Source organism: Salvelinus fontinalis, chromosome 15 (assembly GCF_029448725.1).
Source record: "Salvelinus fontinalis isolate EN_2023a chromosome 15, ASM2944872v1, whole genome shotgun sequence".
Taxonomy (NCBI): domain Eukaryota; kingdom Metazoa; phylum Chordata; class Actinopteri; order Salmoniformes; family Salmonidae; genus Salvelinus; species Salvelinus fontinalis.
The window spans coordinates 39,164,033-39,190,719 of record NC_074679.1 but is presented as its reverse complement, the minus strand read 5'-3'; the positions used below and the strand labels follow the sequence as shown (position 1 = coordinate 39,190,719).

Genomic DNA, 26,687 nt, shown 5'->3' with positions numbered 1-26,687 from the left:
CAAATTATCATGTATTATTAAAAAAATATATACTTTTTCATTTGCATTTGAGGCCTACTTATTGAGTGGCAGGCGGACAGGTCTGAGGTGACAGAGAACAGTCTCCTCTATGACAGCCTCTGATGGTGTGCCTTCCAGCCTCTTCACCGCGTCCTGCACAGACTTCTGGGACTTCGTCAGATCCTCCATCTGAGTGCTGAGCAGGAACTGCAGGCCACGCCCATCTCGGAACCTACAGGAGTCATAGGGTTGAATTCCTGCAGGGATCACCTACATATACCAAAGCTGTACTGTAAGTCGCTGTAAGTGTCTGCTAAGTGGCATATATTCCAACCGTGTTCATTTCGTCAACAATAACTACAACGAAAACATACTTGTCAACAAGGACTAAAACTGTGACAATAACGATATACCCTAAAAATAAAAAAAAATAAAAAAAATTATATATAACAATTCCACGTGAGACTAATGGACATTTAATATGACATGAAGCTCCTTTTCATCTGTTGAGACTATTTCATGCAATCCTCTCATGGCAGAATGGACATCTTTGAGTTGCGCGGTCTGATTGAGGATTTATAGCAGGGATAGGTAACTAGATGGGGGGGATAAATAATAATAATTTGTATACTGGAAATTGACCACAACCAAGCCCCAAAAAGATTGCTTTTTTCAAATACCATCATTTCATAACTTGATTACATTGAGACACGATCACCCCCCCTCAAAAAAAAAATCACTGTTGTGACCCCTGCCTTTTAGCCTATATGGTTAATTATGTCTAACATTGGTTACAATATTAAAAAGAGAAAATGGTGTTCTCAGCTTTGGGTGCTGGGATCAAAAGGCTATATCCCTGGACGAAAGGAAAAACCGGCAGTCACTGAAATGTGTTGTTTTTTAGCAGCACAGGTCAAAACAAAACGGAGCCTTTGTCAGTGTTTGGAGAACGACAGACATCCACCCATATTTATATAGTAGATGACGTCACATTGTAGTACAGCTTCCTTCTTTTTCACATTCATTATTTACAGTCATTATTTACATAAATGTTCTATTGTTTTTCACAAAATAAAATATATATATATTTTTTTAAATCGCCCTTTGCTCACAGGCAGCAACCTAACAGGATTTCTTCATTAAGGCTTCTAAGGGCTCTCTGTTTGTAAGGCACGGATATAATATGCCTCTCTGTAACAGCACTTTCTCTCTATTAGTTATTCTCTTAAGTGGCTGTACAACTTCTAAGCCCTGGAACCTCAGTTGGCACACATCATGTCTTACCGCATTAAAGTGTCTGACTACAGGGGCCTTCTCGTCACCAGTCCTAAGACAACGACACGGTTTAAGGGCCCTTTCATACCCCCTGCTCTGAATGCTTCTGTAGATACTTTTTGTCGTCTAGTTGACCAGCATGCGTCCTCTCTCTTTTTGCTCCTGATGAAGTTCAGAATTGCTTATTAGAACCTGTCACTTGGTGAGCGGCAAGCTTTTACGCTCCCTATCCAAAGACGACAGTGTGGTTATCAAACCTGCAGATAAAGGGGGCGCAACTGTTCTTCAAAAAAAAGGAATCATATAGAAGTGAAATACTGAATCAATTAAGCAACAGAGACTTGAGTTGTGATCCTACCTCCAAGTTCTTGGGTGAATTCCAAAGTTATTTTGAACAATGCGATTAGCAATCCCACAAAAAATCAGTCTAACTTTGTTACAGTAACACATTCTCTGACCTCAATTATATACAATTCAAAAAATTCACAAGAGTCGCCAAGAACCTGTTCCCAGACGTCACATTGCTGCTGACACTCAGTCAGCCACTGAAGCCTCGTCTCCACGCTAGGATTATCACATCAAGCCGGCTGTTACCTTCATATTTAAAGGATACGACGGACTTCCTTAACTGAACTCTATACAAGGCATTGCTGACTCAGACATTCTATGCACAATGTCTGAGTCAATAATGCCTTGGTATCGCTGACCCAGAAAATGGGCGGTGGTAGCTTCGAGGTTAGAGAAGCGGGCCAGCATCCGGAGGGTTGCCTGTTCGAATCCCACTACTGAAGAAATCTGTCCGGAGTGAGGTGGCAACCAGAGGGTTGCTGGCATCAATGTCTCAGGTGCCACCTACCGCCGATGTTCCCTTGAGCAAGGAACTTAACCCCCTAATAGGCTGCCCTCTTCTCCAGCCGGATGTGTGGATGTGTGTGTAAATTGGGGCGGTTGGATAAAAAACAGAAGACAGTTTTCCATCTTGTATGGACTAATAAAACATATCTTATCAATGTGACCAGTTTATATACTAATACCCCCCCCTCCCCATGGGTTTGATAGTATTAGTTATTTCATGTACAAGAGAGACGAACAGGTGCCCCCTGCTGACTTTTTATGTGAACTGGCTCAAAAACGACTAAGTTTGAGAATGATTTCCACATCCAGTCACAGGGCACTGCGATGGGGTCCCGACTCATACCGAATTACGCACATTTGTTCATTGGGAAGCGTGAAGAAGACTTTGTTTTTAATGGTAATTGTTTTTCCCCCTTTTGAAATATTGGTTCCGTTATATTGATGATGTGTATATTTCATTTGGAGTGGGACATATGAGTTCAGACTGTACATGAATTCCAGTTTGCCTACAATGAAATTCACTCTGGAATCCAGTGAAGAAACTGTTTATTTTTTTGATGTACTGATTCACAAAGACAATGGACTTCAGACCATTGTGTATCGCCAGAATACTGAAATAAACAATTTCCTGCATTATTCAAGTTACCATCTGTCTACTTTTAGATGTAGTCTACCTTATAGCCAGCTGAAGAATATGTAATACTGACGATGAACTTGAAAAACAAGCCGCCACTTTATGTGATCGGTTTGCCTCTAAGGGTTATGATAAGCAGTTGTTGGAAAATTTTGTTTAAGTATTCAATGTTACACAGGACAGCTTACTGACGCCTAAACCTGCCCTTTCTAATGATCAACCTACTGTATTTGTGTCTACTTATTCCTCCATCTCTCAGGCTGTTAAATATTCTATTAAAAAACATTGGTATGGGCCTCCCGAGTGGCACAGCGGTCTAAGGCTTAGAGGCGTCACAACAGACCCGGGTTCAATCCCAGGCGGTGTCACAACCGTCCATGATTTGGAGTCCCACAGGGCGGCGCACAATTGGCCCAGCGTCGTCCGGGTTTGGCCAGGGGGGGCTTTACTTGGCTCATAGTGCTCTAGCGACTCCGTGTGGCGGGCCGGGCGCCTGCAGGCTGATTTCGGTCATCAGTTGAACAGTGTTTCCCCCGGCACATCGGAGCAGCTGGCTTCCGTGTTAAGCGGGATGGTGTTAAGAAGCGCGGTTTGGCGGGTCATGTTTCGGAGCACGCATGACTCGACCTTTGCCTCCCGAACATGTTGGGAAGTTGCAGCGATGAGACAAGATCGAAATTGGGGAGAAAAAGGGGGTTAAATACAAATAAATGAAATAAATAAAATATAAAAGCATTGGCATGTCCTGTCTACGGACACCTCTGTGGGCCAGGCTTTTCAGAATATCCCTCGATTCGCTTTTAAACGTGCTAGAAACCTAAGGGAGAGACCGGTAAGAGCAGATGAATATGTACCCTCTCAGAATGTTTGATCTATCCTCCCCTCAGGCAATTTTCCATGTCATAATTGTGTGAACCGTAATGCGATGATCAAGGGTAACTTCTTCCTTCATCCTCATACGGGAAAGAAAACGTAAGTCAGGGGTAGAATTTCCTGGAGAATGAAATGTGCGTCTATTTACTGAAGTTCCCATGTGGCTATTATCATGTTGGAAAATCAAAACAAAAAAATAGAAAATTCATATTACAGAGCATAAGAGCAACGTCAGAATTGGTGACGAGATGTCCCCTGTAGCCAGACACTAATGCGGTCGGACAAGATGTGTGTCGAGTTGCGAACTGAGGCTCCAGGGCTTAGAAGTTGTACAGCCACTTAAGAGAGGCGGTGATTGAGAAAATATATGATATCCATGCATTACAAACAGAGAGCCCTAGAGGCCTTAATGAAGAACTCCTGTTAGGTTGCTGCCTGTGATTAACAGATTTTCTTTGTTTATTATTACTTTTATTATGAAGCTCTTGTGAAAAACCGTAGAAAATGTATGTAAATAATGACTGTAAATAATGAATGTTGCCAGCCAAGGTATACGAGGGGACAGTCATCCTAGCTGAACAAGGCTATCTGATTGTGCACACGATAGAAGTTAGAGGTAGCCTAAATAGTCATTATTTAATATAATAAAATGCACTGACTATTATGTGACTAAAATGGCTGTGACTAAAACTAGACTAAAATTGTCCAGAGTTTTAGTCGACTGATAATAACTACAACTAGCGAAGGATGAAATGGCTAAAATGTGACTAAGAATAAAAGGTATTTTAAGACTAAAACTAAATCTAAAATACAGTAGATGCCAAAACTAGCACAGGAAATATCAATTTATTGCTATTAATATAGTAAATTCAAATCCAAATACTTGTCAGCCATGGAGAACTTGTTGGCCTGCTGTTTGTAGCTGCAGGTCAGTTCGTTCTGGATGCGGGAAACCAGGTCGTCATCGACGTTGTGCTGTATGGCCCGCTGTACCACGTCCAGCCACCAGGGGGATCGTAGATTGACCTGGCATAGAGAACAGCGATGAGAGGAGACAGTCATACAGGGGGCGAATACATACACAGACACGTGTGCATATGGGATAATGCAACAGTTGGGTAATGTTTAGGTTAAGGCGCTCTTAATCTTGGAACCCAGAACCAGATCTTGCGTACACTAGCTAGCTATTCGATTTGTTTCTGGAGACCGACACAGCTGGAAATGGAAAGAGCAGATTCAACCCCCTCCCCACTACAGAACCACTACAAATCTACTGGTTAAAATCCCCCACCTCCACTTCAAACGCTGCTTAAATTGGTCAAAACAATCAAATGGCACTGTGCACAAGAGGGTCTCGTACTTTGCGTTTGAGCTCCTTGATGTTCTGCAGTACAGGCTGTAGATTCTGGTAGGCCTCAGACACCTCAGCGTTGTGTTTGGTCATGTAGTGCTGCCTCAGCTGCTCTGACTTTTTTTTAGATATCACACAGAACAGAGGGACAGATATACATATTCTATGAGCATTCGCGCACAACTGTAGAATTGGAAAGACATATGATAGTACACAGCTAGGCCGAACCCTAGGAAAGTGAAAGACATTTAGATTTCTTTGGCCACGTCATAGGAACACAAAGCGGAGATCGGGGTCAGGGAGGAACCAAACACATGACAACCATCATCAGCAGGCGTTTCACCTCCTCTTTCAGCCGGTCGTCTCTCAGAGTGGGCGGTATCCCAGGGTGCTTTGCGTTGAGCAGCTCCATTAGGTTGTGTGTGGCGTGAAGCCTCTGTTCATAAAAACACAGAAACAAGAAGATGAAATGGAAACATTCAGGACTTCAGAAGGGTTTCCTTCCGTTGCTAATCAGCATCAAGCAGATGGCACATACAAAAGAGAGAGTTAATATGAGCAGAAAGGTTGCAAATCTGATGGTGAATAGGTTTTGATCGTCTAGAACGGGCCTTTAGACGTCGGCTGCGTGATTGTAGTGCATACCTGCAGTGAATCCGTCTTCAGTCGTCCTTTGTGTTCCTCTGAAGACCTCAGGACTTCTCTGTACAGTTCCACTGCCTCACCAAACTCATCTACAGGTGGCAATGCCGACAACAACAGCCCTCGTTAAAGCTACACCGCTCTGTGTTATACAGCACTTTCATAAGTCATGCTACACTACCACGCACAGCAATAAGATAAAGGATGCTCCTTATTATAGGGACAAGCACAGATCAATGATGTCACAGTCTCCCAGGTCAGTTTCCCATGGGAAAGAGATGAGGAGACAGAACGACTGGAGAGGTAGCGAGGAGGAGTTTTGTTGTCTACCTCTGATGATGTGGATGCCTGCCAGGCCGTTGAGGGCGCACACCAATTGTCTGTGAACCTCTTCACATTCCACTCGACATTTCTTCTGCAGGGACTTGAGCAGCTCCTCCATCGTCATGGTGCTGTTTTAGGGGCATTAGGTCACAGGATCCGTTAGTCACGAACGTCATTGCAATCTACACAAAACCAAACCGCAGCACCAGAGACTGAAACCCACTTTAGGCATCCTTTATTTAACCAACAAAACCAAACAGCGCCACTGAAACACATTGTAGGTAAGACCTCACCAACTGGCAAACAGGACCAAACAAAACAGCATCGTTCCAGAGACCCAGACAAACTGTAGGGCTTGATCTATCAACCAACAAACAAACGTGAGGCCATAGATACTATTTTTCTCGATGTGTGACGCCATCCAATTACCAGCTAGTAATTTGGGCTCTGTGTGAACCAACTGATACATCAGAAAGAACAATTCAGTCGCCAAAGACAGCATGACCAGACAATAGCCTTTCTATTGGCCACCCAACCCCATCCTGCTTTACACAGTGAATGGGGCCTTGTAACACAGTAAAGTAAGGTAAAAAAAACTGCACGATTAAGTCCAGAGTCCAAACATTTACCCTTCAATTTCAAGTGCAAATCTTCTTTTTTTCTCTACTAGAACAGTAACAGTGTCAGGCTCATCTGTCAAGCTCATCACACCTATACATCTTCTCGATGAGATATATTTTTTTATATCTTTAAAACTTTACCTCTTCTGGAAGGGCAGGAACTCTCCCCTGACAGCCTGTGGGTGGCAGCAGGCTTGACGGAGTCTGAGCAGGGGGTACAGGATGGTGTTGACCGTGCGTCTGTCCAGGCTGCCCAGCTTCAGGCTCCAGTCCTGGATCTTCCTCAGCTTAACCAGGGCGTCCTGGGAACACACCTCATGCTGCCGGTGGTAGAAGTGACCCTCCACTGGAGAGAACTGCAGCCAGTGGACCTCTTCTGTCTGAGGGGGAATCTGAATCTGGAAAACAGATGAACAGAATCTGAAAAGTCATACTTGTGAATCTAAAAAGGCAAAACTTACTTTACCTCATTAAACCAGGTAAGCTATGAGAAACACATTCTATTTCACAATAACAACCTGACTAGGTACTTGATATGTTACGAAGACATTTGTGTCATACAAAATGTGTTATTATCCAACCTACCTGATCAATGACATCTTTCTTGGCCGATCGCCACAGCAGCTGACCAATCAGGTTGTAGAGTGGCTCTGTGTTTCCGCGGCGATAGGGTCGGTAGAGCAGCTGATCCCACCAGTACTTGACCCAGTAGGGGTCGACCCCCAAGAACAGAACCAGACCATACAGATCTGTTCGGAACAAAGCAGTCTGTCAGGTTAGGGTTAAGAACAGGACAAGGCAAGACGGATCTGGACAGAACAGAGACAGATCAGTCATGTGAAGACCGGGGAAGCATGATATGGTAACTATTGAAAACTACTGTAGGTATCGATGAATTATAAATTTGAATTTAAGAGTTAACCTTCCAGGCCTCTCTGTACAGGAGTTCCACTGACACACCAGCGGTTGACTGACGAGAGACGCAGAGCCATTTCTGCCGCCTGATGAAGAAAAACAACAATGAACAATCTGTAACAATGGAAACAATAGCATAGATGCTAAAAGCCCAAGGGTAATTGACGAAAATGGTAGGAATACCATCTTGCTTGTTGCTACAACATTTACGGCATCTGAAGAGCACTCCAGTTTCCGACCAGTCTCTCCAGCCTTGAGGCTAACCCCCGCCCATAATTACTATTCTCCTTCCAGGCATCTCACCTTGGCAGTGGTGCATTCCACCATCTGGGCCTCGTCCAGACAGATGCGCCACCACTCCACGGCCACTAGGGGGCTGGGAACAGCCATGTATCGCTTCTGGTTGCGAAAGCGCCGGCCGTCCTTACTGTTGCTGTGGGGGATGTCGACGTAGTTGAGCTCCGAGCGCAGCACGTCATAGGTGGTGATGACCACATCCTGCTCAGCCAGCATGTGAGGCTGGATGAAACCATGCTTCTTCACCCCCTGGTACACCTGGGGACGGTGGGAGGGATGGAGGGAGGATGGAAGGATGAATGGAAGGATGGACCAACGCAGGATGGGTGGACCAACCTCAGGTCAATGTCAGCTACTACAAACAGCAGTGTTGGCAGCACTTTCCATCAAGTTATATAACTGTTTAATTACAGATTTATAAACGAATATAAGCTAACAATTAAGATTCCAAACTATTTGTAAAAGTTCAACTGCAATATAACTGTTTAGTGCAGACTTATAAAAGTCCTTACCAGTACTCGTAGTGATGAGGAGCTGATGTGTTTGTTGATCTCCTCAACCCACTGATGACAGATGGACGAAGGGGAGATGATGAGGGTAGCTCCTGTAGGGACAGGTGTCATGGCCACCAGGCAGTGAGGACAGTAGAACGGTGTGGTGTCTAGGCTTTCCTCCTTGTAGTTCACACACTCTGCATGCTGCCACAGCTGGCAGTTGAGACACTGCACCCGGGCCTTGTAGTCAATGAGACCCAGCTCGCCACAGATACACTCAAAGCGGTAGTCTGGGGTGTTGAAGGGGGTGAACGACACCCGGGTGGCCGGCGACATTTCCGGAGTGACATGTGGACCTGGTTGCTGCTTACTCTCTTCGAGGGCATCTTCCACTTGATCCACTCTCTCCATCTCCTGTTCCTGGGAGTTGTGGAGAGTCTCTTTCTCGTCCTCCTCAGGACGGTCTGCCTTCGCAACAGGTGCCAGATCCTGTGAGGCGCTTAGCGTGTCGCTGCGTCGCTCTTTCTCAAGGCGTCCCTCCTGCTGTTCATCTTTACTGTCTTCTACAGAAACAGGACAGTCAGGGGACAGGCAGCTCTGGCTAATATCCTCTGAAGGAGAGAGGTCTGGGGTATCAGGGTCTTTATAAGAGGTCTTCCCCTTCTTCCCTGCTCGCCTTAGTGAAGTTCTCCTGGGCCCACTGTCTCCGGAGGGACTCTGCTACAAAACCAAACCCCATCAAAGGCCATCAATGGGTTTAACAGCAGTAATTTGAACGCAGTGCATGCCATTAGAAGAACAGAAAAACTCATTTGAGGCTTACACAGTGAGGGTATTTCACAATTATAATCAAATTCTCTATATCTTATGGAAGATAGTGTAACTGAGAAGACTATATGTATTTCTGCAAGGACTCCAATACGTACAGATTTGGCCGTGGTGGTCTTCTTCTTGGTTTCCTTGTACTTCTTCCCCAGTTTAAAGGATCCGGCCAGACCGCGACCTTTGACTCTCTCTACTAGTTCCTCGTCCAGCAGCTTGCCCAGGGCCCTCTTGATGTGGTTACGGTTCTTCAAGAGGTCGTACCGGTATGTGGTGCGAATGTACGCAAAGATGGCGTTGACCGACGCTCCTTTACCAACCCTCATCTCTTTTATTGCCGTGAGCAGCATCACACGCACAGCTGCACAGAGATAACACACAACAGGTTGTAAAAAAACCCCATCAAAAACGCTCATTTGAAAGGATGTAGCCAACATCATCAGTGACTTACTTGGGTAGGATATTTTCACTTTATGTTGAGCCTCTGACTTGCAGTGAATTATATGCATCTCCTCTTCTTCTGGTCGCGGAGGTGGTACAAAATAATTCACAGACTTTCCCTGAAAATCACAAGAGAGACAACCCTATGCGTTCATCAATCAATGGGAGTATCTTTGATTTTTTCCCCCCCATCTCTGATGTGCCAATAAAGTCAAAACAGGAGAGAAAGTCAAAGTGCCATTTGATGCCCTCTTATTTGTCACATGCGCCGAATACAACAGGTGTAATAGAGACCTTACAGTGAAATGCTTACTTACAAGCCCTTCACCAACAATGCAGTTTTAAGAAAATACCCCCCCCCCCCTAAAAAAGTAAGAGATCAGAATAACAAATATTAAAGAGCAGCGGTAAATAACAATAGCGGGGCTATATACAGGGGGTACCGGTACAGAGTCAATGTGCGGGGGCACCGGTGTAGAGGTAATATGTACATAGAGTTATTAAAGTGACTATGCATAGATAATAACCGAGTAGCAGCAGCGTAGAAGGGGGGGGGGGGGTAATGCAAATAGTCTGGGTAGCCATTTGATGAGCTTTTCCGGAGTCTTATGGCTTGGGGGTAGAAGATGTTTAGAAGCCTCTTGGACCAAGACTTGGCGCTCCGGTGCCGCTTGCCGTGCGGTAGCAGAGAGAGCAGTCTATGACTAGGGTGGCTGGAGTCTTTGACAATTTTTAGGGCCTTCCTCTGACACCGCCTGGCATACAGGTCCTGGATGGTGTGCTTGGACCATGTTAGTTTGTTGGTGATGTGGACGCCAAGGAACTTGAAGCTCTCAACCTGCTCCACTACAGCCCCGTCGATGAGAATAGGGGTGTGCTCGGTCCTCCTTTTCTTGTAGTCCACAACCAGCTCCTTTGTCTTGATCCCGTTGAGGAAGAGCTTGTTGTCCTTGCACCACACAGCCAGGTCTCTGACCTCCTCCCTATAGACCGTCTCATCTTTGTTGTGTCATCAGCAAACTTTAATGATGGTGTTGGAGTCGTGCCTGGCCGTGCAGTCATGAGTGAATAGGGAGAACAGGAAGGGACTGAGCACGCACCCCTGAGGGGCCCCCGTGTTGAGGATCAGCGTGGCGGATGTCAGGAAGTCCAGGATCCAGTTGCAGAGAGAGGTGTTTAGTCCCAGGGTCCTTAGCTTAGTGTTGAGCTTTGAGGGCACTATGGTGTTGAACGCTGAACTGTAGTCATTCTCACATAGGTGTTCCTTTTGTCCAGGTGTGAAAGGGGAGTGTGGAGTGCAATAGAGATTGCATCGTCTGTGGATCTGTTGGTGCAGTATGCAAATTGGAGTGGGTCTAGGGTTTCTGGGATAATGGTGTTGATGTGAGCCATGACCAGCCTTTCAAGCATTTCATGGCTACAGACGTGAGAGCCACGGGTCGGTAATCATTTAGGCAGGTTGCCTTAGTGTTCTTGGGCACAAGGACTATGGTGGTCTGCTTGAAACATGTTGGTATTACAGACTCAGATAGGGAGAGGTTGAAAATGTCAGTGAAGACACTTGCCAGTTGGTCAGCGCATGCTCTGAGTACAAGTCCTGGTAATTCGTCTGGCCCTGCGGCTAGGTGAATGTTGACATGTTTAAAGCTCTTACATCGGCTGCGGAGAGCGTGATCACACAGTTGTCCGGAACAGCTGATGCTCTCATGCATGCTTCAGTGTTACTTGCCTCGAAGCGAGCATAGAAGTTATTTAGCTCATCTGGTAGGCTCTCGGCTGTGCTTCCCTTTGTAGTCTGTAATAGTTGCAAGCCCTGCCACATCCAACGAGCGTCGGAACCGGTGTAGTACGATTCGATCTTAGTCCTTTATTGACGCTTTGCCTGTTTGATGGTTCGTCGGAGGGCATAGCGGGATTTCTTATAAGCTTCCGGGTTAGAGTCCCGCTCCTTGAAAGCGGAAGCTCTACCCTTTAGCTAAGTGTGAATGTTGCCTGTAATCCATGGCTTCTAGTTGGGGTATGTACATACAGTCACTGTGGGGACGACATCCTCGATGTACTTATTGATAAAGCCAGTGACTGATGTGGTGTACTCCTCAATGCCATCGGAAGAATCCCAGAACATATTCCAGTCTGTGCTAGCAAAACAGTCCTGTAGTTTAGCATCTGCTTCATCTGACCACTTTTTATAGACCGAGTCACTGGTGCTTCCTACTTTAATTTGTGCTTGTAAGCAGGAATCAGGAGGATAGCATTATGGTCAGATTTGCCAAATGAGGGAAGGTTTTGTATGCATCTCTGTGTTTGGAGTAAAGGTGGTCTAGAATTTTTTTCCCTCTGGTTGCACATTTAACATGATGATAGAAATTAGGTAAAACTGATTTAAGTTTCCCTACATTAAAGTCCCCGGCCACTAGGAGCGCCGCCTCTGGATGAGTGTTTTCTTGTTTGCTTATGGCCTTATACAGCTCATTGAGTGCGGTTTCAGGGCCAGCATTGGTCTGTGGTGGTATGTAGACAGCTACGACAAATACAGATGAAAACTCTCTAGGTAAATAGTGTGGTCTACAGCTTATCATGAGTTACTCAAGCACAAAGCCATAAGACTTCCTTAGATATTGTGCACCAGCTGTTGTTTACATACGTGTCTTACCAGAGGCTGCTGTTCTATCCTGCCGATAGTGTATAACCTGCCAGCTGTATGTTCTTAATGTCGTCGTTCTGCCACGACTCGGTGAAACATAAGATATTACAGTTATTAATGTCCTGTTTGTAGGATATACGTGCTTTCAGTTCGTCCCATTTATTTCCCAGCGATTGAACGTTAGCTAGCAGGACGGAAGGCAAAGGCAGATTAGCCACTCGCCGCCTGATCCTCACTAGGCACCCTGGTCATTTTCTGCGAAATCTCAGTTTCCTTCTCCAGCGAATGACGGAGATCTGGGCCTGGTCAGGTGTCTGTAGTATATCCCTCCCGTCAGACTCATTGAAGAAAAACTCTTCGTCTAATCTGAGGTGAGTAATCGCAGTTCTGATGTCCAGAAGCTCCTTTCGGTCATAAGAGACGGTAGCAGCAACATTATGTACAAAACAAGTTACGAACAACGCGAAAAAACAAACAAAATAGCATGGCTGGTTAAGAGCCGATAAGACGACAGCCACCCCCTCCATCATAACATGGTTCTCACCAGAGGCAGGGTGAGGGCCTCCTGCTTCAGGCCCTGTCTGCTGTTGTTCAGTATAAGAGCCAGGACCTCCACAGTCTTCCCCAGCCCCATCTCATCAGCCAGGATCCCCCCAGGCCACTCCACCCCGGCCAGGGGGAACTCACGAATCAGGCTGCAGGGAGGAAGGAGAATTAGCGCAATAGACAGGAAATGGTCCATGTATGTTGGTATGCATTTAAAAACAGTGAAAACACTATCAGGCTGCAACAGGGAGATAGGGTCATGACATTGACAACATAAACTGTAATAAAAAGTGATATCCATGTAATAACAATGTATTAAACACAGTTCAGAGGCTGATTGATTATATTTCTTTATGTTTATGATTTGTGTTATCTGCCAGTGTCTGATAATGAAGATATTTGTAGATAAGGTCATACCCGCCTGTATATGGATTGTAGAATAGCTTCTTCCCACACAATGTGACAAGCTCCCTCCATAGGAAATTTAGAGATTGTTCTGGGAAGGGGAAACTACATATTGTTACTGTTGTCCAAGATAATCAAAATCAAAAATACTTTCCTATTTGGAATTAGTTCCATAATGTACAACCTGGCAGGCAAAATGGATTCATTTCAACCTGTTTTGCCTGCAGGGAGAATGTTTACCTTGAGAAGAGCTACTGCTCCTGTACTTCTCTCTCCTCAGCATCCAGTTAACAGCCTGACTCTGGTATGGCCTGAGGACTGGGATAAGAGCCTTGTGCTGTACATCTATGCTCACGTCCTGGTTCTCTCTCTGGTGGAGGTGTCTGACGTAATCATACAGCTCCTCCACGTTCTGCCTCTCCAAGTCAGTGTCACACTCCTCCTCCTCGGTCGACACCACTTCTAACATGGTACCAGAGAAATGGTACACAGAGTGTCATGGGTCAATTGAGGAGAAGTAAAGGAGGGTTGTTCCAAGAAATGAGTACGTTTTGATTCCATCTGATTAAGTAGAAATTGTGCAACATTATTGAATTTTAAAAGCCTGTTATATTAAATGAAGTGCCCTTTAATATAGACCACATGGAGAATTCAATAAATCAGATTTTTATTCTGAATAAAGACTAGCTAAAGTGCCTGTTTTGTTATTTTATTTTCTACAATTGATTCATTTAGCAGACGCTCTTATCCAGAGCGACTTACGGGAGCAATTAGGGTTAAGTATCTTGCTCAAGGGCACAGACAGATTTTTCACAGTCGGCTCGGGGATTCGAACTTTCGGTTACTGGCCCAACGCTCTTAACCGCTAGGCTACCTGCCGCCAAAATCCAGCATTTGTACACGCCTCTCCGTGCACCCTCTATGACTCCCCTCCGTGGCACTCTCTGGATTTGAACCCACATAACCTCAAAATGCATCCAAGTTTTCACCATTGTTGTAAAGCCCTAGTTATTTTGTTGCCTTGACAATTTCTGAAGATGATTTATTTAATGTGATTAGTATTATTTACATCTGTCCCTCATTTAAAGGTCAACCCTGTTTCGTGAACTGAACTCTCATTTTAATATGGTGAAACTATTCCTCGTTAAATATTTCAATAGTCAAATCATAGTCGAGCTGGTTCTACTCTTTTTTTCTGGTGTTTTGTGGTGGACAAAAACCTTGTTAACCGTAGATAGACAGGCTAGAAATGTTTTTTTTTTTGTTGCATTCAATTGCCACTCCCTGTCGCACACAACAAGCTTCCATTCCCCCTTTCACAAGGGGTTTTATGGTGGATTTAAGAAGAAATTATCAACCCCGTTACGGTCAACCTTGTTACTTTATTTGGCACCTAATAGACATTTACTATAGTCATTTTTTTTTTTTTACCTCTTGAGATGGGAAAACATGTTGTTTTTTAAAAAAGTTGAACATGTGCTATTTATGGCAGAATGTTAAAATGAGGTGAAATAAAAAAAATATCGGTCCAAGTTACACTTCTCAAAAGGCACTGGATTGATGGAACGACCCAGGAGGAGAGGGAGGAGGAAGAAGAAGAAGAAGAAGAGGTACAAGTTACTCACCGGGGATGATAAAGTCATAGTAAAACTCCATTAACTTCTGTATCAGTTGATTTGCCTTTCTAATCCGTCCGTTTCCCTCGCTGAGGAATTCAGGCTTTCCCAATCCCGATTCCAGTACATATATCCCCACCTGCCGCGGGAAGGCCAACAAACACAGGAGAAAAAACACCACTGCACTTCTTCAGAAATATAAACAGCAAAATAAAAGGCAATTTAATAATTCATTCCATATTCATAACCGTAATGGCCGAACACAATCGATGGGTGACTACATCAGCCACCATGCTGAATAAACTACACATTTCATTGAAGCGCTTGTGAACTGAAAAAAATGTAATATTGACACTACTCTCCAAGTGATCACATAGTTTATAAAGTGAAACTGCACACCTTAATTTCATCCTCTCCTGGCTGATGACACAGCTGCACAGCTCTTCTCTTCTGCAGCCAGTCCAGCTCCTCCAATACTATCCCTCCAGCCAGGAAACACTCCACTGGGCAGGTCCTATCCAGAGGCCTCATCTCCAGTCCTCCTGTACTAGTACTACTCTCTTCGCTGCTGCTGGTCAAACTGAGGTACAACTGATCTCCTGTCCTACGAAGGGTGAAGGCCCTCTGGTCACAGCCCGGGGGATTAACCCACAGAGGGGGAGGACGGAGGCTGAACTCCCCGATCAGAGACTTCCAGATGTGAGCCAGGTCACAAAGAGGAAGCACAGTGAGGGAGAGGAAGGTGGAGGAGGAGGTGTCTGTGGAGGAGGAAGCAGGGAGCTGGGGGTCATCTCCTAGTCCTAGGTCTGACAACAGAGCTCCTGAGCTGGAGCAGCTTGCCTCACAGTCCTCCTGGACGCTCAAGAGAAGAGAACCGGTTGGGATCTGGTGGGTGGTTGAAAGAAGGGAACTGGTTGAAATCTGGTCGCCGGTGAGGAGAAGGGAAGCAGTTGGGATGTGGTGGCCGGTGGACAGAAATGAGCTGGTTGGAATCTGGTCTTCCTCTTCTTGGAGTAGAGTCTCAATCCTGCGGTCCTCATGCATGTTCCAGCTCAGCTTCTTCTTGGCCTCCTCATCTACCCTCACCGGCGGGGCACGCTTCCTTCTGTTGCTCATGATGGCAACCTAGGAGAGCATAGGATGTCAGGAAAGTCACTCACTGCTGTAATGCTTACGATGAGTAAAGCATGCCCAGATTAAAGTTTGCATAATTTTTTGGAGGGAACTGAGTTATGAAGAACTACAAAATGACAGTTATTAGAGGTTAGTTCATCAAAGCAAAAACCCACGTTATGGACACGCATGGTTAAAAAAACAAACACCTGTCGGATCTACTTATACCATTGAAGTCTATTCCAGATTACCATAAAACGTCGTGGTTGAGCAATTCCGTTATCCCGACGTTCTAAATCCTTGGTGTAAACTTGCTAATTGTCTTCACATTATGACAACTGCTCACTGATTGATTATCGAACTACTAAGTGTCAACAATGGCTCTGCAATGTAGAAATCCCATACTGCAACATTTTACTACAATGTAACGAGTAGGCAACACCACAGTGCCGCTTCTAGGTGCATTGTGATTGTTGTCTGGCTTTGATAGCAAATCTGTCTACTGTCTGGTTCTAACAAACATTGAACATTTACTTTTTATTTCTCACAAAGCGTCGTCTCTGTTCCTGGTCCCTGCAGACGAAATAATAGACTGGTCTGGTTTATCAAAATCAGTCAAGAATGGACTTTACTGTCTTCTTGAACAGCCAGCTCCTCCGCCGCTGCGGTGCGCCATGTTTTCATAGTACAGGACGGAAGTGAGGTAGCGTCACAACAAGGTTGAACCAGAACCGTCGGGCCACAACCACTAGGTCGCAGCATTGCTTTCTGTCTGCAAAGAGTAAATAAAATAGGGCTTTTGCTCTCTTTCTAGCTGCCTTCAATTTGCCCCAGTCACGTCTCACAAAATTATAATTTTTCTGTCAAACAATAGGGGGCGCGTCACTTTAACGTTTGGGGAAGCTATATTTTTCACCTTAATGATAAAGCATTGCATGCATCTATCGTCGCATGTGCAGACTGATGTAAAATAGCCAACTATTCCTATAATGTAATGAGTATATTGCATAGTCATAAATTAGGCTAATAATATAGGCTAAATAACTGTTCGCGAAAAAAGTCCGTTCTGATTTCCCACTCCTTTCTTTGCACAGGTCCAGAGCTCAGCCCCCGATTTTCCCCAAAAAATTGTGATGCGAGAACATTTTTGCCTTTTACAAACACATTTCATGCAAATCTACGACACTTTACTCTCCATGTCCGAATCTTTAATATCACAAAAATGCTAAGATCAAAAGCTGAGATCAATAAAAACGACATTGTCTTGAATGCAACCATCTAATCGAGGCCCATGAAAAGGGGAGAACATGACGTCCATCTAGCCAAGAGGAGGAAATTATTGTCCTAAAAAAAACTACCAGTGGCACGGACTCACCCAATGATAAAGACAGTGAATATGCACTCATCGACGCTCTCTGCTATAGTGCCAATATAATAGGCTCCTTTGGGAGTTGGGAATGTTGTTAGTTTAACTAAAGACAAACAGGTTAGAGATTTGTTTTTGTCTCCTCTCGTTTGTGCTTTTCCCGGCAATTAAATTTTGAAATATTGTGTTAGGTTTAGGGTTGTAGATGCTTTACACTGACAGCTGTAAATGAACAATCAGCTATTTGATATTTGCTACACGCGCTGCCCAAATTGCGCGATTCCTGAGTTTAGGTTATGCGCTGCGCTGGGATTTAAAGCAATCAACCAACATATATATTTTTTAAAGAAGCTATTTATCCTCTGTGGCTAAATCATGCACACTGGTGTGGTGTTTTAAATGATTTTTTTTTTTTTTGTATAGAGAGCAGTAAGTATATCATTATGGCAAGTTCAATTCAATTTACTTTAGGGGAAGCTTAACTTGGATGCGCAGCCATTGGATGCGCCGCCAAACAAATAGATGCTGTTGTCTATTTAGATATGTTACATATCAGCTTATACCACTGACTAGCCTAGCCTAGCCTACGACTATTAGCCAATAGCTGCAGAATCCTATAGCCTAATTTCATACTGACATGATCATACCTTTATTTTGAAAAATAAATAAAGCAAGCTTGTACATGCAATTAACTGTTTAATGTAGCTTAGCTATGTCTATCTCTCTCTGCATACTGTCTTTTATCGGGGACATACAATGTTTATGTGACCCGGTTTTAAAGATGCATGCATGATCAAGAGGAATAGAAGGGGGGCACCCATGCTGCATTTAAAAAAAAAAGAGAGAGAGAGAGCGAGAGAGAGAGGGGGGGGGGGGGGGGGGGGGGCAAAAAGAGAAACCCTGTATTGGCGCGGCAAAGGCTTAACTTGGGCTCCAAACTGGGAGGTTCAGGAGACGAGCAGGTACGCAATGTTCCCGAGGCAGAAGGTGCAGGTATGTCCGCACTCTAATGTTATGATATTTAAGGTGTTTTATGCTAAGGATTTCAAAAGGTGCAACGTAACATGAATGGAGGAGACTGCTCTTCATGTGAATATCAATGATGGTAGCATTTTGTTTAGTTAGGGTGATATATGCATGAGTGGGCCACTTTTTGGTAGATGGCTATGTACACAATCAAAATAAGTCTACCCCTACTCAATGTATGTTTATTTCAATTAATTAAGGTCTTATCTACATTTTGATGATGAAGCAAGTTGATCATGTATTATTCAGTGGATGCTAATACCCCTAAAATAACATCAGACCCCTACTTTTCCTAGTTTTAGTGGGACATTTAAGTCGTTGAAGTGGGACACTATTTACTCATTAGAAATACATTAGTGTCCCACTTCACCTGGCACTTGTTATGAAACCATCAATAAGACTTTGTAGAGGCATATAGATAACACACTCTGTTTTTTTTACTTTTTATTTTGTCAATAATCTTCTATTAGACCCTCTCAATGCTATTGGGAAATTGATTTGGGGATATTCCAAGCTCTTGGTGAAAATCTATCTAAAGGAGCTGTTCAGCTTTTAATTGATCCTGAATCTATTATTCCCTAAATGCTGTCCCCTTTCATAAATTGAGGTTATTTTCTAGCCTACATTTCTTACATGTCATTGCTCTTCATTTCTTTCCATACCACCCTCGTTATTTCCCTTTAATTCCTTTCACTGTCATCCCATGATATTTATGGGCTATATAGCGTCTAGACTTGATTTTGAGACGTTATGAACAACTACAACAACATATTTCAATGTACTTTAGAATATCTAATGAAGGAAATTATATTTAAATTGATTAAAGGTTTATGTTGTGCATTTCTATAGCTGAAAAGTTCCCTGTCTGTCATTTCCTTCATTAGATATGGGACAGTACTATAAATCAGATTGAATCAAATATTCAAGCTGGTTACATGAATGTTTATTACATTTCAAAACGCTATCAATAACTATTAATTTTAACACCAAAATGCTAGATTGTTAAATTATAATTGACAGAATGACAGCCTTGTCATTCTAGTGCAAGGTTTCATAGTACAGCGGTTTTTCATCTATTTCAACGGGTCACCCCCTTCTAAACCTGACCATCAATGATGGGTATGTCCATCAATGATGTGATGTCACACTAACCAACACAGAACACATGCAGTAGCAACCCCAAAATAACATTTGTTGTGATTGGTTTGCAAAATGACCATAGTACAGTACTCTCAAACACAAATGTCCCACTACACCTGATGCCCCACTAATGCGGACTTCACCCTATATTAATGGCATTTCATTCACAAATGTCTGAAACATTTTAATCAATGAAAAACTGTGAAATAGCCTATTTTACCTAAACCGTTTGTAAGTGATTGTCAATTTGAATGTTCGTTAGACTTTGAAAATCTCAATAGGTTGTATACAGTACCAGTCAAAGCTTTGTACACACCTACTCATTCCAGTTTTTTTATTTTTATATTTTGACTATTTTCTACATTGTAGAATAATAGTGAAGACATCAAAACTATGAAATAACACATATGGAATTATGTAGTAAACAAAAAAGTGTTAAACAAATGAAAATATATTTTATATTTGAGATTCTTCAAAGTAGCCAACGTTTTCCTTGATGACAGCTTTGCACACTCTTGGCATTCTCTCAACCAGTTTCATGAGGTAGTCACCTGGAATACATTTCAATTAACAGGTGTGCCTTGTTAAAAGTGAATTTGTGGAATTTCTTTCCTTCTTAATGCATTTGAGCCAATCAGTTGTGTTGTGAAAAGGTAGGGGTATACAGAAGATAGCACTATTTTATAAAAGAGCAAGTCCATATTATGGCAACAACAGCTCAAATAAGCAAATATAAATGACAGTCCATCATTACTTTAAGACATGAAGGTCAGGCAATGCGGAAAATTTCAAGAACTTTGAAAGTTTCTTCAAGTGCAGTTGCAAAAACCATCAAGCGCTATGATGAAACTGGCTCTCATGAGGACCGCCACAGGAAAGAAAGACCCAGAGTAACCTCTGATGCAGAGGATAAGTTAATTAGAGTTACCAGCCTCAGAAATTGCAGCTCAAATAAATGCTTCACAGAGTTGAAGTAAACACATCTCAACATCAACTGTTCAGAGGAGACTGTGTGAATCAGGCCTTCATGGTTGAATTGCTGCAAAGAAACCACTACTAAAGGATACCAATAAGAAGAAGAGACTTGCTTGTGCCAAGAAACACGAGGAATGGACATTAGACCAGTGGAAATCTGTCCTTTGGTCTGATGAGTCCAAATTTGAGATTTTTGGTTCCAACCGCCGTGTCTTTGTGAGACGTAGAATAGGTGAACGGATGATCTCTGCGTGTGTGGTTCCCACCGTGAAACATGGAGGAAGGGATGTGATGGTGTGGGGGTGCTTTGCTGGTGACGCTGCTGGTGACACTGTCAGTGATTTATTTAGAATTCAAGGCACACTTAACCAGCATGGCTACCACAGCATTCTGCAGCAATACGCCATCCCATCTGGTTTGCGCTTAGTGGGACTATCATTTGTTTTTCAACACGACAATGACACAACACACACCCAGGCTGTGTAAGGGCTATTTGACCAAGAAGGAGAGTGATGGAGTGCTGCATCAGATGACCTGGCCTCCACAATCACCCGAACTCAACCCAATTGAGATGGTTTGGGATGAGTTGGACCACAGAGTGAAAGAAAAGCAGCCACCAAGTGCTCTGCATATGTGGGAACTCCTTCAAGACTGTTGGAAAGGCATTCCAGGTGAATCTGGTTGAGAGAATGCCAAGAGTGTGCAGAGCTGTCATCAAGCAAAAGGGTTCCTAGTTTGAAGAATCTAAAATCTAAAATATATTTTGGGGCTCCCGAGTGACGCAGCGGTCTAAGGCACTGCATCTCAGTGCTAGAGGCGTCACTACAGACCCTGGTTCGATCCCAGGCTGTATCACAACCGGGCGTGATCGGGAGTCCAAAAGGGCGGCGCACAATTGGCCCAGCGTCGTCCGGGTTAGGGGATGGTTTGGTCGTGGTAGGCCATCATTGTAAAATAAGAATTTGTTCTTAACTGACTTGCCTAGTGAAATAAAGGTAAAGAAATCTGTAAAACATTTGTTTAACACTTTTTTGGTTACTACATGATTCCATACTTGTTATTTCATAGTTTTGATGTCTTCACTATTATTCTACAATGTAGAAAATAGTAAAAGTAAAGAAAAACCCTTGAATGAGTAGGTGTGTCCAAACGTTTGACTGGTACTGTACATAGGCCTCAAAGTGTAGTAAATTATATGAGATCTGATTCATCATTTCAATGCGTAATTTTAGCAGCATTTTTAGCAGAAATGTATGTAGCCTAAAACAATCTCAGTGTGGGTAAATTACTGCAAACTCAACAGGCAAATTAGCGCTGAGTGCTGTCCAATGACTAGGTGCTGAAACCAGCCATGCAAACCAACCATCAAACCAATCAACTTTTAATCAGCCTCCGGCGAGCTGTTTTTGAATGCCTCTGTATCAGAGGCATTCAATGTCATTATATACTTATAAATTACTGTAGGCTAGGCTATTATTACTTAGATTATTCATGATTGAATGTCAAGTTCGCTTCGGCATTTATAGCTCTCCCACTGGGCACACACTGATTTTCCCACTTTATTTCAATTAAATTACATTGAACCAACGTGAAATAGACGTTGAATTGACGTCTGTGCCCAGTGGGATATTTTCCTTTGGTTAATTGAGAAGTTATGTAGCGTTTCAAAGGGTATAAAGAGTTGCCAAAGATAGATTGGCAACGGACAGCTGTTTATCATCATTTGTTTCTAAAGGAAAGTTGAATTAATATCTGTATCTCATCTGCAGAAAAGAAACCAGTGAAAGAGGTCTGGTAAGGAGATGATGGATCTTCGATTAAACTTGGACCCACAGCTCTTCCCAATGGCAAAGCGGACATGATTCTATCACCAAGACCGTTTACACCATGTGGAATATGATGTTCTTGAATGCCGTTAGGTTTTTGTATTTCCCTATTTTACTGTATGACGCATTCGTCTCCCCCAGTAACATATTTGAGAGGTCAGTGGTTCCTAAAGCTGGTTCGTCCCGCTTGGTGGCCAGAATGGATGGGGACGTTATAATTGGTGCCCTGTTCTCGGTCCACCACCAACCGTCAACAGAGCAGGTAGCGGAGAGGAAATGCGGTGAGGTTCGGGAACAGTACGGAATCCAACGAGTAGAAGCGATGTTCCACACCTTGGACCGAATCAACTCCGACCCGGATCTTCTACCCAACATCACTCTGGGGTGCGAGATCAGGGACTCCTGCTGGCACTCCTCAGTGGCTCTGGAGCAGAGTATTGAGTTCATTAGAGACTCTCTCATCTCGATCCGGGATGATGACAACAAGGATGGTACCTCCAGACAGTGGTGCATTGAAGGGATGCCTGCGAGTCAGCCACCCGCCACCAAGAGACCCATAGCAGGAGTTATCGGACCTGGGTCAAGCTCAGTGGCTATTCAAGTTCAGAACCTCCTGCAGCTGTTCAATATCCCCCAGATAGCATATTCTGCGACCAGCATAGACCTGAGTGACAAAACGCTCTTCAAGTATTTCCTTAGGGTTGTGCCCTCTGATACTCTCCAAGCCAGAGCCATCCTGGACATTGTGAAACGTTATAACTGGACATATGTATCAGCAGTCCATACAGAGGGTAAGTCACTGTTTATAGACCTATTGTATGTTGTTTTTTTACAAAAGTAATTGCATGCTGGTATTTTTGCCTTCAATATCTACTCAAACACAATTTGATTAAGTTGTGTTGGGGATTTAAATAATTGGCAGAACTGCGGATACTCTCATGTGAGATATGTGTTATTGTACAATTGATTATGATTTTTCATAATTCATAATCCTAATGGATTTAGCTCAAAAAGGAGGGGGGGGGGGGGGTTCAACATCATCCACCAAAGCTTATAGCCTGTGCTTGTTCATTCAGGCCTTCCTCATCCCTCTAACTTAGGCCTACAGTTCAGGAAAAAGGTACAACCTTCTGGGCACACACTGGTTGAATCAACATTGTTTCCACGTCATTTCAATGAAATTACATTTGAACAAACGTGAAATAGACGTTGAAGCCTCTGTAGGAAGAAGCCATTTTTTCATGGTCAAATTCTATGGTTGCTCCAAGCACTTTAAAGTTCATTAACCCTGGTCTAGCCAGAAGCTTTTGAAGGGCTTATTTGGGTGTGGAGAGAAGTGTCAGACCAGTGAAGAGAGGGCAATGTTTGGATTCAGTTGTTGGTTAGGGAGGACGGAATATTCTATCTCAGTGGCAATTTTAGCATGTAGATCTTGGTGGGGCACAAAAATAAATAATGTGGGATGCATGCAAGCAAAGCCACTACACAACACTAAACAATACATTCAGTGTACTATAACGGTGACAAACGGTGCCCACAAACTGTTAGGGCCTACATAAAGCTGTCCCAACAGCAGAGTTCCAACAGCAGTCCTAACACCTTACCACTGCTACACCTGGCTATCAGCGGAGCCTTGTCTGGCAGCGAAACAGTTAATTCAGCCTCATTTACTGCCTTTTAAAATAACATAGCCGATATGGCTGACTTGCTTCAACAAATGTGGTTTCTACTGACAATTGGTCTTTCGTGGGTAAATTTTGTCATCAAACTTTGTCATCAAAGTCTGGCATTCTCTGGATTGATGGGGCTTTCAAGACGACTGGGAACTCTAAGAAAAAAAAGGTTGAATCATGGTGACGTCAGTGTTCTTCAGGTCACCGCTCTAGAAAGAGGCCCGAGTTCCGAATTTACAATTCCGAGTTGGATGAAAATTCAAAACACATTTTCCCAGTCGTTGCTCGTTTTTCCCGAGTTCCCAGTTGTCTTGAACTCACTAATGTCAGATTTTGTAGATCCGAGTAAACAGTTGTTTTGAATGTGGCACAAATCATGCTTCATTGACAGCATGGCCAATGTTGAATGTTTATAAAATATAAACTAGGAAAAGCGACCCTTAATCTTAGACTTGGGACCACACAGGTACTGTATTTGCTTGCAGTTAGCAACACTGATTCCTTCCTAACCACTCATTGTTGAATTTGCGATTCCCAACTTGTTTTGTAATGTTTATGTCCAATGGCCGATGAGCACCGGTACGTTTTATCTATAATTTCTCTTCATTATTTCTCTTCATATGTCAAGGATTAAAAAGGATTTGCCAGTAGATTGTCGACTTGATTCATGATGATGACTGCTAGCTAAGATTTTGAAAGTATGATGTTGACATAGCTACTGTAGAAGCTACTGTAGATATGTGATTTGACGTAATTTTATCTGTGGCCAATGACCTTGAGACTTTTGGATGGACACTTCTAATGTAACTCTATGGCAGCACCCAAGAGGCTAGAATTGTTTAGCTTCCATTATAATCCAGTTTTACATCGTTGAAGCAGATCAAATAGCAATCACGACTACAGTCTTAGAAAAAAAGGTGGTATCTATAACCTAAAAGGGTTCGTCGGCTGTCCCCGTACGAGAACCCTTTGATGAACCCAAAAGGGTTCTACCTGGAACCAAAATGGTTAGTCAAAGGGTTCTCCTATGGGGACAGCCGATGAGCACTTTTGGAACCCTTTTTTCTAAGAGGGTACTTCATCTCCCACATAAAGGTACTACAATAGAAGCTTTTACATGACGGCATCCCTTGCAATGATTTGTGTTGATGTTCCCAAAGATATAATTTTGTTTTGTTGGTTTAACATGGCAATAGCATACTTACAACTTGCTTCTGTCCTCTGTTTAGAAATGAATGTGTGCAACATACTACCACAACTCACTAGTCACTACCTCAACTCCACAAAATTCTTGAGTTATATGAATTGAATCTTTGGAGGATTTCGTGAACCAAGTTTTCCAGAAATGTCTGTCCTACTAAATCTTACTGGGGAGGTGATGGCAGGTAATCCACCAGGTATCCAGCTGTCAGAAAGTATCCTGGTGAGACGACTGTTGGTTAATGACTGCATTTAAGAGGTTAGATAGAAATATATATGCTGTCCTTATCCACAAACTGTCTGCAACATGATGTAATTCAGTCAAGATGATTCATTCGATTAATTCACTTCAATGTTATAAAGTACTGGAAATAAATAAGAAATCTATATTTTTTAAATGTTTTCCACCTTTATAGTATTGAACAACTACAGCATATGAGACTGAGAAAACAAGACAATTCTCTGCTTTAGTAGCTACAGTTCTGTTCTGCAGTACAGTAATAAGAGCCAGGCAGTAGGATAGATTATTATACAATAATTAAGATTCCATGCCCCGGCGATGAGATATCTGAATGATATACGGTTTATAGCTGCCTGCCTGCTGTGCATAGTCACAGGTTGCGTCCTATGGTATCATATTCCCTCCCTGTATAGTGCACTACTTTTGAACAGAGCCCTATGGGTCCTGGTCAAAAGTAGTGGACTATAAAGGGAATAGGGTGCCATTTGTGATGCGACCTTTGATCTACCAGCAGTGAAGGGACTCAGAGGACTCAGGCAGAGAGTTGTTGATGAACTCATTAAAACCCAATTACATTTCTGTTCTGTTGCACCTTCGTTACTTACCAGACCGATGAGTAGAATGATATGTGTTTTTATTAAATAATACAAGTGACATGAGTTACAGTGACATGACATACAGACTGAAAGTTTGAAATGCAGTCACTAGTTATAGGTTGCAGTGCTGTTGTGTTTGGCTTGTTGGCAATACTTACAGGTGGAGTTATAGTTCAAAATGTCTTAAACTTCTTCAGAATGTAGAATATTGTATTGACCTTTTAAATAATATTGTGTTAAAATATATATTTACCTTTAAAGACCATGATATAGTGTTGTTGTTTTTTGTTTGTTAATACTGTTTATTTTCCCAGGTAATTACGGAGAAAGTGGCATGGAAGCTTTTAAGGAGCTGGCCTCTCAGGAGGGGCTGTGTATCGCCCATTCAGACAAGATCTACAGCAACGCTGGGGAGAAGCACTTTGACAGGCTGCTGAGGAAGCTGAGAGAACGCCTGCCCAAGGCCCGGGTGGTCGTCTGCTTCTGCGAGGGCATGACGGTCCGTGGACTGCTCATGGCTATGAGACGACTTGGGGTGGCAGGGGAGTTCCTTCTCATCGGGAGGTAAAGTTAGATCATTTTATATGTTCATAATCAGTCTTAGCAATGAGTCAAAGTGAGATATCAAACTGGTGCCTCATGTATCAAGCATCTCAAAGTAAGAGTGTTGATTTAGGATCAGTTTAGATCACAATTAATAAGATGACATGGACAGGGGGACCTGATCCTAGATCAGCACTCCTACTTTAAAACACATGATTCATTAGGCCCCAGATC

General features: G+C 43.2%; 2 protein-coding genes across 6 annotated transcripts in view; one reads left to right on the top strand and one right to left on the bottom strand.

Annotated features, from left to right (window-relative positions):
• Positions 1 to 16,626, bottom strand: part of shprh (SNF2 histone linker PHD RING helicase) — a 30,778-nt gene extending 14,152 nt beyond the window's left edge. The window contains exons 1-19 of one of the 3 annotated variants that reach the window (XM_055863758.1): positions 16,402 to 16,626; positions 15,154 to 15,879; positions 14,764 to 14,893; positions 13,379 to 13,600; positions 13,151 to 13,229; positions 12,732 to 12,882; positions 9,554 to 9,662; positions 9,207 to 9,463; positions 8,299 to 9,000; positions 7,793 to 8,044; positions 7,497 to 7,575; positions 7,160 to 7,323; positions 6,716 to 6,972; positions 5,961 to 6,082; positions 5,634 to 5,722; positions 5,332 to 5,424; positions 4,998 to 5,105; positions 4,521 to 4,663; positions 59 to 232 (exon numbers count right to left, since the gene is read on the bottom strand). In XM_055863758.1, coding sequence (XP_055719733.1) covers positions 59 to 232; positions 4,521 to 4,663; positions 4,998 to 5,105; positions 5,332 to 5,424; positions 5,634 to 5,722; positions 5,961 to 6,082; positions 6,716 to 6,972; positions 7,160 to 7,323; positions 7,497 to 7,575; positions 7,793 to 8,044; positions 8,299 to 9,000; positions 9,207 to 9,463; positions 9,554 to 9,662; positions 12,732 to 12,882; positions 13,151 to 13,229; positions 13,379 to 13,600; positions 14,764 to 14,893; positions 15,154 to 15,870 — 3,848 coding nt within the window. In that variant the 5' untranslated portion in view covers positions 15,871 to 15,879; positions 16,402 to 16,626. Of the gene's footprint in view, positions 1 to 58; positions 233 to 4,520; positions 4,664 to 4,997; positions 5,106 to 5,331; positions 5,425 to 5,633; positions 5,723 to 5,960; positions 6,083 to 6,715; positions 6,973 to 7,159; positions 7,324 to 7,496; positions 7,576 to 7,792; positions 8,045 to 8,298; positions 9,001 to 9,206; positions 9,464 to 9,553; positions 9,663 to 12,731; positions 12,883 to 13,150; positions 13,230 to 13,378; positions 13,601 to 14,763; positions 14,894 to 15,153; positions 15,880 to 16,118; positions 16,373 to 16,401 lie in introns of those variants that run through there. The other 2 variants (XM_055863755.1, XM_055863756.1) reach the window with 2 other exon arrangements.
• A 1,492-nt stretch (positions 16,627 to 18,118) lies between these two features.
• The window catches only part of LOC129811951 (metabotropic glutamate receptor 1-like), a 34,436-nt gene continuing 25,867 nt past the window's right edge, over positions 18,119 to 26,687 (top strand). For all 3 annotated transcript variants that reach the window (XM_055863752.1, XM_055863751.1, XM_055863754.1), the window contains exons 1-3: positions 18,119 to 18,226; positions 22,144 to 22,991; positions 26,225 to 26,474. In XM_055863752.1, the coding sequence (XP_055719727.1) occupies positions 22,262 to 22,991; positions 26,225 to 26,474 (980 nt within the window). In that variant the 5' untranslated portion in view covers positions 18,119 to 18,226; positions 22,144 to 22,261. The remainder of the gene's footprint in view (positions 18,227 to 22,143; positions 22,992 to 26,224; positions 26,475 to 26,687) is intronic.